At 49.0% G+C, this 13,423-nt stretch overlaps 1 protein-coding gene across 6 annotated transcripts in view; it reads right to left on the reverse strand.

The window, feature by feature from the left end:
• The window catches only part of EDA (ectodysplasin A), a 60,880-nt gene that overhangs the window by 13,720 nt on the left and 33,737 nt on the right, over window positions 1-13,423 (reverse strand). For all 6 annotated transcript variants that reach the window (XM_064426569.1, XM_064426567.1, XM_064426566.1 and 3 more), the window contains exon 2: window positions 12,000-12,105. In XM_064426569.1, coding sequence (XP_064282639.1) covers window positions 12,000-12,105 — 106 coding nt within the window. The remainder of the gene's footprint in view (window positions 1-11,999; window positions 12,106-13,423) is intronic.

Here is a 13,423-nt window from a genome sequence, read left to right on the forward strand (position 1 = left end):
CCCCCTCCAATCTCTCTTTCTGCACGCTACACACTGCTATGATTTACTCTAAATACAGAAATATCCCAAACTTCTTTAGGACATCTGCTGATATAAATAGGATATTAAAAAGCCCCTGCATTCCCTTATTAGCTGTGTGTGTGGATTAACAAGAAATAGTTTAAATTCCTGCCAAACAGTTCCAACTGGTTTTATGGACGGGAACAGATCTTTGTAATTATGCTGATTTTATATCAAACCTATAAAAGGTTGACCATTATAGGAATCAGCCAAACAAAGGATACACCTAAAGAGGTGCTGAATGTGCTGGAATTCCCTGCTGCCAAGAGCAGAAAAAAGCCATGGAATGCCACAACCATGTTTTAGCAGCATCATTTGATTCAGGACACGACACCAAGTGATGTCTTTAAGGTGTTCATGCAGTTTGGGAAAGACACATGGCAGCAGCCACCAGTTCTGGGTATCCATCCATCCATCCATCCATCCATCCATCCATCCACCCATCCACCCATCCATCCATCCATCCACCCATCCACCCATCCACCCATCCACCCATCCACCCATCCACCCATCCATCCATCCACCCATCCACCCATCCACCCATCCACCCATCCACCCATCCATCCATCCATCCATCCATCCATCCATCCATCCATCCATCCATCCATCCATCCATCCATCCATCCATCCATCATTGTGCCAATCTGTTTTCAGCATTCACTGGGAATTATTGATCCTTCTCCTATTTCCTAGCACAGAGTTACTACGGAACATCCTCAGTCTTCTTCCCTAAGTGTGACACTGGTTTGGGGACATGTGAGACCAGGTAGTTCAACTGAAGCACCTCTGTTTCCATCTCCCCTCCACCCTGGGAGATGAGAGGATGGAGGTACTGAGGAATTATCCTCATCCCAGGTCACAGATTCGAGGCAAAATTACGGTGATTAATGAGATGTCAGTGTCATTCAGAAACACCACATCACTTCTCACTCTTCCATAAAATAAACATTAAATCATTAAGTCACAGAATCATGGAATGGTTTGGGTTGGAAAGGACCTTAATGCTCATCCAGCCCCCCCCAGGCATGGGGAGGGACACCTCCCACTAGCCCTGGTTGCTCCAAGCCTTGTCCCACCTGGCCTTGGACACTTCCCAGGATGGGGCAGCCACAGCTTCACTGAAATCAATTCCAGCCCCACACCAACAGGGAAGAATTCCCTCCACATGTCCAAAAATTGCCCCTCTTTCAGTTTGCACCCATTTCTCATTGTCCTGTCACGACCATTCCTGATGATGAGTCCCCCTCTGGCCTCCTTGTAGATCCTTTCAAACACTGGAAGTGGTGAAGTCCCCACCCCTGCAGGTGTCCAAGGAAGGCCTGGATGTGGCACTCAGTGCCCTGGGCTGGTGACAAGGTGGGGATCAGTCACAGCTGGGATTGGATGATCTTGGAGGGCTTTTCCAACCTCAAGAACTCTGGGTTAAGTCCTACCCATCAGCCAACCCCTCTATCCCTATCTGAGCAATACCAAAGGTGGGAAGAGCAGCTTGGGTGTTCCCTGAGATTCCAGGTGGTGATGAACCTCCTGCCATCAGGGCTGTCAGTTTTCCCAATGAACAAGAAACCTCCAGAACTCAGCAGCTGCCTTTCCAGCACTGGAGCAGTGACATTCACTTCATTCTCATGGGCAGAAGAAATGTAAAGCTTTTCAAATATTTTTAAGTGTGGGGTTATTAATGCCAGATTCCAGTGGATTGGGGAAAGCTCTCAACACATGCCTAATCTAGAACATGTGGTTTCGGGGGAGGTTTGGAACCAATATGTTTTCAACATTTTCAGGAAATTTGGTCTATCCAGATGAAAGCTTCTTGGACCCTACTGAACTATCAGTCAGTGATACAAACACTGAAACAAGAGGAATATTTTCCCTTTTTCCTGAAAAAGAAAGTGCTTCTTTACCAACTCCAGAGAAGATAATGGGTCTGCTGAAGAGCTTTGGGATTATTGCTGCAGAATATTTAGAGAATATGATAAACGATAAATCTAGGAAAACATCCCAGAAGTAAATCACATCCTGTGCTACTCCAGAATTCTGGCACATCTTCCCAGGGTGGCTTTTTGATGAGGAAGGGAGATCCTCTCTTGAGAGTGGAGGAAAAGTGCTGCCCACACTTAGAGAAACCCAAGCCAGGGGTGTGAACTAGAACTAACTTCAACAGATCTGCATACAGAGAATATGTTTGGCAAGGGAATGGGGAGGGAATTCACGACACAAAGTAGAGGAGGGATGAAACAGCACTGTGGGATGTGTGAGTCCCTAGAGCAGAGCCCAGGGCATTACAGCTTTCCTCAGCCACCACTTTTCCTTCTCTCCCTGCTTTTGTTTCAACTTGTTTTAAAACTCCTTAAAATTCATGTGTGAACACAGCCACCCTTAATGGTCTTTGCCTGGTTGCACTTTAAATTGTGATGCCCCACAAGCCAGCATTCCCTCCCTGTCCTTCATCCAGTGGGGTCTCAGTCCCATGCCATTCCCAGAGTCACCAGAGTGCCACCCCAGCCTGCTCCATCTGCACAGCACAAGCCCTGAATTTCAGGAGTGTTTGCTTTGTGCTGCCCTGTCCCACTGTGGAGTGGGAAGCTGCACAATCTCCAGAAATGGCTTGGGGACAGTGACACTTGTGACCCCCCAGCCCTGTGCTGGACTGCCCCAGCCCAAAGCCAGTCTCCACCAGCCTGGGAGATCAAGAACAGTTTGCAGCTCATTTTGGACTCTGCTGAGGCACTCCCTTGGCTCCATCCGATTTTTGAGGCAATTCTTCATATCTTTGATGGACTTTCCATGTGCCTCCAGGGGCAGTGTCCTGCACTGAGGTCACTCCTGGGGCTGCCTGGCCACAGGGTGTGAGAAGAGCTCAGCACCAAGGGCTGGGGATCATCTCCCATGTGTGGCTTAGGGATGAGAGTGGCCTTTGCTGCCTCCCTGCTCCTCTCCTCACATTCCACCAAAGGACAAGCCTCCATCCATGTGTCATCCAGATGAGCAGATGCTGCTCCAGGAGCTCCATGGATCAGTAGCCTGCTCCCTCCCCATTCCTCTGATCCCAAACACCAGCCCCCAGTTCAAGCTCATCGGGCTGAAAACAAACAGAGGGAAGTCACAGCTCATCCCTGGAATCCCTGGAGAGACACGAGATGCCAGAGAGCCACAATCTCTCTTCTCAAACAGCTTCAGACCACGTAAGATCTCATCAGGAACAGGGGTTTTTTTGCTGCTGAAAGTTTTTTTTTCTCCTGCCAGTACTCAGATTTTTGCTTGGCTTGACAAAACCCAGGACTCCTTAGGGAATCATTTGGTGAAGCTCCTAAGGGCAGTTAAACTCAAATTTACAGATAATGCCAGTAGTGGCATTAGGTTGTGATGTAGTTTACCCTGGTCTTTAATCACATTCAAGGGAAAAAAAACCTGATTACTGCAGATGATCAGAACCAAAGTGAGAACAGGAGACAGACCTAAGGGACAACCACTCATCAACCTGATTTTTGCTCCAGCTAAAGGTCAAAAGGAAAGGACAAAAGGAGTGGGATGAATTAGTTGTGCTCATGCATTCCACAGGTTTTTCCACCTTCAGAAGGATGATGGGACCCAAAGGGCACCAGGTGCTGTCTGAAGGGAGGTCCTGGAGCAGGTAGAGCCCCACCAGCCCTGTGTGCCTCCTTCCTAAGGGCTTTTTGGCATGAGCAAAAACACAGGTGCAGGATTGTAGAACCATCATGGAACAGCACCTGTCCTTTAGATGTCTGTCACCTCTGCTGTTGTCACCTCTGTCACAGTGCTGGTCCCATTTAGGAGGAGAGGCTGGATCCAGTCACCTCTTGGGGTTCTCTCCACCCTACAACCTCAACTCTGCTCTCCAAGAGCCAGAGCTCAGCTGAAAATCCCTCCTCACTTCCTTGAGCAAGGCAGAGGTGTCCCTGCTCACTGCAATGGGAATTTCCAAGGTTTTACAGAACATAAGGAACAGCCAAGGTGATTTGCCTCCTCCACCCCATCCAGATCCACTGTGGGATCAATGGCAAGGCACCAGGACTGGCTGCTGGTACCAGAGGCTCTAAAAAAACAGCTCCAGCCTCTGAGTAGGTGCAAGAACACCACAGCACAAATGTGGTCACGAGCAAAGACAAAATCCTGCTCCCAATTAACTCCAGAGCCACTGTTGCTGGCAAAATCCTCTTGCACTGCCTGCTCAGAAACACAAAAAGCCAATCAAACAGGAATCTCCGCCCTCCTCTGCTCTGCTCCCACATCACCAGTCCCAGCCAAGTTCCTGGGGTTCACACCAGAACCTGTGGCCGTCATATTTCATTTTCCACCCTCTGGCTGGCTCTGGGAGGAGGATGTGATGTGCCTTTTGTTTCCCTTCAGGCATTTCGGTTGGATTCCAAGCACAGAGCTGACAAAGAACATTCCCAGTTCTAATTCGAGGATCCCAAGGCTTTTTTTGGCTGCTGGCTGGAGTCACCAGGGTGATTTTCTATCCACCACTGCACCCTCTTGCTTCCTTTATCAATCCCACATATTTAAATCCAACAATTTGAAGCGCAGCGTTACAGCTGTGTTTTTATTTTGTTTGTTTTATTCGGTTGTTGCCTAACACAAAACACTCTGACATTTTCAGTCACATCCCACTAAGATAAACAACGAACATATGTCATGAATTCCAGCAGAAATGATTCCCAAGTGGGGCAGCAGCAAGGTTTGAAGTGGGAGTACGAGAGGCTCTCCCGAATTGTTTGCTGGATGTTTGAAATGAGCTCTTCCCGTGGTTTTCCATAAGGAATCGAGGGCAGGTGGGAGGAAACTTCTCTGACAGTCTCATCCCTGCAGAACTTGATGTGTTTTTCCTCCTCCCGTCCATAATCCTGCCTAATTGGATGGAAAACCTCCATGGCATTGAGCAGCTGCCTGAGAACTGATGGATTAATTACAGGGAAAAAGGCAGGATCTATATCCAAGGATCTGCCCCTATGCATCCACACCTACTTGCAGCTGGATGAATCTAAAAACTGGGGAAAAGGAGGGGAAAAAAGGGGAAGAAGGGGGAAAAAGAAGGAAACCCAAGAGAGACTCCATTGCTTTTGTGAGGATTGGATGAATTTGATAAGATGGAAAAAGAAGGGGGAAAAATGGGGAAAAAGGAAACCCAGGAGCGACTCTACCACTCTGGGGAAGTTCAAGTGAAGTCCCTGCAGCAGCTGGGACACAGGGAATGCTGTCTGGCTCAGCCAACCCTTGCATTTATCCATTGAAAGCAATTAAGGCACTTCCCCAAATCCTGCTGGAATTAGTGGGATCAGATATGACTCCAACAATGTCTCCATACATCACGGCCAACAAAGCCCTCATGAAAACATTCCACCCCAGCCCCATTCACAGCTTTTCCCCCAGGGAATTCCTCACTGGGGCTCTGCAGCTCTGGGCTGGTGCAGCTGCTCCGTGACAGCCGAGAGGGTTCCAGTGAGTGCCCAGAGAGGGCACAGTGAGGACAATCACAACTGCCACCACCAGAGCAGCAGCTCCAGGTTTGGCTGTCCACAGAATCCCAGAATAGCTGGAAGGAACCTCTGGAGATCATCCAGTCCTAGGCAGGGTCACCCTTTGGAGTGGGTGACACAGGAACATGTCCACATGGGTTTGGGATGTCTCCAGAGAGGGAGACTCCACACCCTCCCTGGGAAGCTGTTCCAGGGCTCTGCCCCCTCCATGGAAAGAAGTTCTTCCTTGTGTTGAGGTGGGACTCCTTGTGTTGTACTTTATGGGCATTTCCCCTTGTCCTGGAGCCTGGCACTATCCTCTGACACCCTTTGGAGATATCTGTATGGATTATGAGATCCCCAGACACAAAAACAAGCTTATTCATCCTAAAACCTGCAGGAGGAGGATCCTTGTGGTGGCAAGGGCAGGACCTGACGGGGGACTCAGGTGGATCTGATCCACTTCCACAGCAATTCCTCCACTTGGAGCGACCAGACAGGCCTGGAGCATGTGCTGAGCCTGCAGAGCCTCCCTGGCTGAGGCTTCATCCACTGAAATCAAAGCTGGGCTGCAAATCTGCCAGCAGGGAGACAATGGAGCCTCTCATGCTGCGAGAAGGGAGCAGCAGCTTCCAGAGCAGTCCGGCATTTCCAGCGCTCGGTGCAGCTCAGCTGCACTCGCGGCTCAGCTGCAGCCACATTCCTGCCCCTCTGGAACATCTGTTCTCCTCTCATTAGTGCTGGCCCTGTTTTGTAACACAAGGAGCTCTGTGAGATTCCTGAAGCTCAGTGTGTGACCCGGGGCGTTCCGAAAAGCCCCGGCTCTCAGGAGTGGAATTCAGACGGAATCACCAGTCACTTCCAATAACGCTGCTCTGAGTGCAGCTGGAAAAGGAGCTGAGCTCTGGTCAAGTTTGAGCACAGCCCCTGGGAGCTCAGAATGCACCCACAAGTGCAGTCAGGGCAAGTGTCTGAAAGTGCCACCGAGGTGACAGTGATAAAAGAATTGCTTTTCATCCTCAGAAACTCCAGATCTCCCAGTGGCCTCATCCCAACCAGGGAAGGACAAACACCCCCAGAGCAGCTCCAGGGATGATGAGGTGCTGACCAGATCAGCAGCACCTCATCACAGCTTTGTACTTCCAAATAATGAAGCAGAGTTCCTTCTGGAACAATCCAGATCCCAAGTGGAAGGGCTGCTGAGGAAGCCAGGGGTAAAGGGAGGTTTTGGATGGGTCAGGACACACCAACCATTATTCCACTGTGATCCCTGTGAGCCAGGATAATTCCTCACCCTGCACACCACACAACTGGGCTTGGGCCTCTCCCAGATTTTCCTATTTAACATCCAGCTGGGACAGCAACATAGCAGAGCTCAGGGAGGAATTCTGGACTTCAGCACAATCACAGAATCATAAACTGGATTTGGTTGGAAGGGACCTTAAAGCTCTTCCCATTCCACCCCCTGCCATGGGCAGGGACAGCTTCCACTATCCCAGGTTGTTCCAAGCTCTGTCCACCCTGGCCTTGGACACTTCCAGGAGCATCCACAGCCTCTCTGCACAAGCTGCGCCAGGGCTGGAACAGAGCTGGAACCAGCACCTAGACACCACTCTGGGTTTTTAGGGACAAGAGCAAAACAGATCCCTGTTATCATAAGCCTGGGAATAACACAGAGATAGGGATATGTAAATAAGCTGCAGCCTTAATTTTATCACAGTAATAACAAATACTGACAGCAACCTCCTGGGAATGGGATGAGTTTATCCCCAAAGATTAAAACACCACATTATTCCAAATTTCTCCCATTTAGGGGGAAATCCCGGAGAAATTCTGGGGGAAATCAGTAAGAACAAGCACTTTGTGGTGAGCCTTTCCTTCTGGGACAGTCTCCTGTGCTCCAGGATCCAGGAAATGTGCAGTATTTACTGCGTGCTCATCACCATGGTTTCGGAGCACAATAAGGCTCTATCGCCCTGCATCCATCTGTGTTTCTGGGAATGCCGGGGCTTTGGGAATTGCACGGGGCCAGCACAAAGGCACCCATTGTTCTGGAGGCAGAGGGACGAACCTGCCCTTTCCACAGGAGAGGAAGCCAGCAGGAAAAGTTGCTATTGTGAGCTGGATATTAAAAAAAATGCAGAAAAAAAAGTCTGATTGCATCGTCAGCGCTGCCGGGTCGGGAAAGGGGGATGGCTGGGACAGGGCACCTGTGGGATTGGGGGCTGCCTGGGGAAAGCCAGAAAGACTGGCATCAACTCCTGATAAATCATCCCAAAACCATCCAAAATCCATCCCAAATCCACCCTAAAAGCCAGGCTGGCATCAGCTACCTGCTAAACCATCCCAAAATCCATCCTAAATAAACTCTAAAAGCCAGGCTGGCAGCAGCTACCTCCTAAATCATCCAGAAATCATCCTAAACTCATCCTAAAAAACAGGCTCTGGCACCAGCTACCTACTAAACCACCCAGAAACCATCCTAAATCCATCCTAAAAGCCAGGCTGGCATCAGCTACTTGCTAAACCATCCAGAAAACATCCAAATTCTACCCTAAACCCACCCTAAAATCACTCTAAAAGCCAGGCTCTGGCATCAGCTACCTGCTAAACCATCCAGAAAACATCCAAAACCCACCCTAAAACCACTGTAAGACCATTCTAAACCTCTTCAAAACCTACTCTAAAACCCTCTGAAAACCACAGTGAAATGACCCTAAAACCACCAAGCAAACACTAAGAGGGTGAAACTGGACCCATGCAGCTGGAGCATCACTTCCAAAGCTCCAGGTAGGAGCAGGGATGGGGAAGAGCTTTAAATCCCCCAGAATTTAATTTTCCTTTCCACCCAAAGCCATTTGCAGGGCTGGAGTTCTCCTCCAGGACTTTCCTTGGCAGGAAGAACTGCCAAAGTAGTAGGAACCAAATTGTTGTCAGCTTAAAGCCAGCCATCTGCTCAGCCTCTCCCCAGCTGCCATGCTCCCAATCAAAGCCTGAAGAACAATCCCTGATGTTTCTCACCAAGCTCAAGATGAAAAAAATCTAGGAAGGGGAAAAAAAAAACCAACAAACCAACAACTCCAAACCCAAAATGCAAAAAAACCCAGAAACCAGGAAAGGAGCCCGGCAGGGATCTAACTGGGAACAGAGATGAAAGTAGGAGAAAAAGAAACTATTTTATTTGTTTAAAACAATGTTTTTTAAAGAGTCCTATTGACATCTGCTTTGTAAATGCTCTGTCATTATTTATAACCTCCAGAGCATGGAATTGTCTCTGGAGTTACAACCATGCTACTCCCAGATTTTGGCTTTGTTAGCAAAGAGCCAGCAGCATTTTTACTGGCACTCTGGGAATAGAGATCTAACATTTCATACCCAGTTTATTTAAAAGTGGACTAATTTAACATCCTTGATGGTTCCTTTTAGCACAACTGTTGCTAATTAGCAGCTCCAGAATGATTTGTTCATCTGAGAGCAGCAGCAGTTCCACGGCAGCATAAATACACCAGGGCAAAAAGAAAGGAGGAGGAAAGGAGAAAATAGGGAAGAGGCATTGGAGAGGGGCAGGTTTTGGAGAATTAAAGGAAATGAAACAACAGGTGGAGATGGGAACACTGAGGAGAAAAGAGGCAGAAAAAACAGAGTGCAAAGGGATAATCCTGGGCCTTGAGAAGCTGGAAAAATTGGTGGCAGATTTTAAAGTTGTGCAAAAGTTGAGTCTGGTGGCGTGGACTGCAAAGTGGATTAAAGACAATGATCCCAGGACCGGGACAGGCACCAGCCCCCAGTGATCCCATGGGATGCCCCAGGGCTGAAGGGATGCAGGGACAAGGAGAGGGACCTTGGCCAGGACACGACCTCAGCTGCTTTAAGTGGCCCCAGGGCACCGTGGGGGCAGGGCCACAACCCAGGATTGAGCAAACCCAACCATAAAACATGTCAGGGTCAGAAGGCTGAAACCAGAGTCCTCCAAGAAGGAGACCCTGAAATTTCAGAATCCTGTTGGGGAGTGACAGGATCCAACTGATGGCTTTGCACACAATTTCCCTTGGATTTTTGAACAAAGAAGCACCAAAGCAGCTTTGCTGCTCCCATCCCTGTGGCTCTGTGCTCTGGGCACAGCCAGGACCATCACCCTCCCCTGGCTGCACAGAACCAGCTCTGCCCTGTCCCAAAATCACCTCTTTCACAGCAAAAGGCTTGAAAGCAAATCCTCCAAAAAGAAAAAGCTTTTGGGAAAGAAATCATGTTCTCCCTGATGTTTAGAAATCATCAAAGACAGCCTGTTGCTGGTACCAGGATGAGCAGGACTGGAAGAGCTGGGAAGGGTCGGAGCAGCCTCCCTCCAGCCCCAGCCTCCATGCTCTGATCACTTTGGTCTTTCCCTGCATGTGTAAAAGCACTTGAAAGTTCATAAAATTAATTCCAGACAAATATTAGCGAGGCATCAACTGGAAAGCACATCTCCTTCCTTCTGGGAATTTATAGTTCAGCCACTTTTATCTTCGGGAGGCTCTTTAGAGATCAAAGATTTGATCAACTTTCCCTTTGCGAAACTCATGAAGAAAACGGTGTTATCAGGGCCATGACATGATTTTATTTATTAGTTTAATGATTCATTGCCCTGCTCTGACAGCAAGATTCCTTCACAAAGGTCTAAAACAAACAGCCTGAGTTCCCCAAGGCCGTGGCTCTGTTTGTTTCTCGATTTTATGGTTGTTACAAGGTCAAGCCCTGCCCTGACAGCTCCCACTTGTTAAGTGCAGCTCTAAAACCACCCCGGACAAACATGGGGCAACCACTTGCCAAAGCCTGAGGGACACAACCTGTCACTCTGGCAGTTTTTCCCATCTCCACTACCTGTAGGGTCAAATCCCTAATTTTCAAAAAGACACAGGTAAGAATCACAGGATCAGTGAGGCTGGAAAAGGCCCCTGAGACCACAGAGTCCAACCTGTGATTGATCCCAGCCCAGAGCACTGAGTGCCATGTCTGGGTGCTCTGGGTGTTCCCCTTCTAAGGCCTAGCCACCCTTTCCATGGAGAAATTCCTCCTGACATCCAACCTGACCCTCCCTGGCACAGCCTGATGCCATTCCCTCTTGTCCTGTCCCTGTTCCTGGGAGCAGAGCCTGACACCCCCCAGCTGCTACCTCCTGTCAGGAGCTGTGCAGAGCCACAAGGTCCCCCCTGAGCCTCCTTTTCTCCAGGCTGAGCCCTCCCAGCTCCCTCAGCTGCTCCAGACCCTTCTCCAGCTCCATTCCCCTCCCAGGACTGGATAAGGGTCAAAGAGCTCTGCATTTCTGGAGTGACTGAACTCTGAGCATCCAGGGAACATCAGGGAAATCAGGGAAAGGAATGCCAGTCATGAAAGAACAACACTGGGCACAACGGTGATGGGCAAAGCCCTTGTTAGACACCAACCTTCAGCCTCCCTGTCTCTCCTCAGCAGCTCTCTGCACATCTGGCAAGGCAGAGGCAGCCTGAGGGGTGAAGTTCATCCCTCTCAACATCTGCCAGCAGCCTTCCATCAACTCTGCTCGCCTCCAGTGGGAACTTGCTACTACACAAGCAACTGGTGAAGACACTGGGATAGATTTCAAGGAGACTGGGAAAAGGACTGGGATGAGCCATATGAGCACCAGAGCGACACCAGCTCCAAAACTGAGAGCCCACACTAGGCTGGAATCACTCAGGGAGTCTGTACCAAATGCATCAGACTTGTCAGCATTCTGGGCAAGAGGAATCCAAGGAGTTTCACCAAGCCTTTTCTTGGAGCTGAGCCACAGGGAAATGCTTCTCCACTGTGAAACTGCAAATGTTTCAGGGGAGATGGGAAACTCACAGAGCTGGACTGGAAAACTAATGGTGATAAGGGAGTAAGGACTCGGGCACAGAACCACGACTCCACCAGTTCTGTCTCTGCTTTCCCTGGCATGCAGTCCTTTCTCCACTCCTGTGAAAGGGGATCTGCTCTTTCCTGTAATAGGGAAGCATGAGAGCTCTTCCAGGAGTTCACGCTCCTGTCTTTGTGTCATGACAATCATGAAAAGGCAGGACTGGAAATCAAATTCCTCACAAAGACATCAGAAAACTTTCTGCTCTTTCATCCAAGCTTTGTACAACTTTGCCTTACCCTCACCTGCTTTGGCCCCACCTGAGACTCCACAGCAACTCAAAACCCCCTTAAAGCAGTCACCAGTTTGGGATGCAGATGTTCCCAGCTGTTTGTTGGATTGTGAAAAGCTCCTTGATGATTTTAAGCAAAATTGGGTATGCCAAACAACAAATAAGGGCGAACAATTACAAATTAAAGCCTTAAATGTGCACAGTTCTAGGAGTGAAGGATGGAATTCCTAAGCAGCATTAATTCACCCAAGTCCTACAGCTGCAGAAATCAGAACTCCTGGAATTCCTCATCTGGGAGGGGACCAAAGCCAGGGAGAAACTGAGCAGGACTCACCGTCGGGCCCTTCGCTGCCTTTACTCCTTTTATTCCGACGGACGCGTCTCCCTTCTTCTCCAACGTGCAGCTTCTCCTCGGGGTGGAAGAAGTTCAGCAAGGCCAGCTGTAAGGAGAGGGACAAGTTTAAGCATCTTTGCACACATGGTTCAGCCGAGCTGAGAGATTGGAGCCTAAATGCCAAATCCTTTCCAGCAGGGATGAGCGGGAGAGCCGAGGAGGATGAGAGATGGCTGCTCATGGATCTCAGCTCACCCCAAGTCCCCTTGGAAGTGGTCTAGGACTTGGGAAAACTCCACCTGAGAGGTTTCAGCATGGAGAATCCTTCTTCCAGAGATGGGGGACTGCAGGGAAACCTATGGCTGGAAATAATCAAACAACTCAAAGGCCGATGCGATAATTCCTAATTTTTCTCTGCAAAACTTGCGCAATCCTGGATCTCCTTCTCCAGTACTACTCACTGCCAGTAAGATTTGCCTCTCTCAACCTCTTCTCTGCAAGCCTGAGATTCAAAGGTCTTCAGGGACCTTTAAATCCAACCCAATATACCACATAAATTAACACTTTAAACCTACAGCAACATTTGTAACACGAGATTTGCCAGGAGGCAAAAGTTTTATGTAGAGATCTCTTATTCAGGAAAAATTTACTGCTGCCTTAAAAAGTCTTTTACAGATCAATATCCCGACCCAGAAATTGGAATTTGGGGTTAGAAACCAGAATCCCAGCTACCCCCGGGTGCGGCAGCTCATCACCAGCGGCATTTTCCTCTTATTTCCACTTCATAAGAAAGGAAAGTCAAAGATCAATTAGGGACCAAACACCTTCTGTGTGTTACTGCATCCAACAGCCAGGGCTGCTCCGACCAGGATGGGGTTTTCTTGCTCAAGAAACCCGATCTGCTTATTTCAGCTGTAAATACATAGCAAAACAAAAACACAGCCCAAGACAAGAACCAGGAGGCTTCAAAAAGCAGCCCCAAAGGTTATCGAACCCATCATTGTTCTGAGAACAAAACCTGGGGCATCAAAAGCATCTTTGAAAGAGCAGAGAAGAACAAACACCTCCCCTGAATTGCCGGGCTCGTTAAGCTCCAGCCCATAAAAGTCCCTATCAAGAGCAATAATCGCAAAAGGCCCTCGGCTTTTCACAAGCCCCAGGGCTCTCACCTCCCCTCTCCCTCCATTCCCAAGGTATTCCCAAGCACAGCTCCCCTCCCAGCCTCAGCATCCCAGTCCCTCAGATTTTACATCTGCATTTTGCTTTACTCCAAGCAGTCTCGCACATCCAAATGTTTGGAAACCCGTTAGTTTCCAAGGAATCCCCAAAGCGTTTCTCAAATTCCCAATCTGCTGCTATTTCCTGCTGCCCCTGTGCAGGCAGGTCTGCAAAATTCCTGGGTGTTTGTCACTGCAATGATGTCA

The sequence above is a fragment of the Passer domesticus genome, chromosome 7 (genome assembly GCF_036417665.1).
Source record: "Passer domesticus isolate bPasDom1 chromosome 7, bPasDom1.hap1, whole genome shotgun sequence".
Lineage (NCBI taxonomy): Eukaryota > Metazoa > Chordata > Aves > Passeriformes > Passeridae > Passer > Passer domesticus.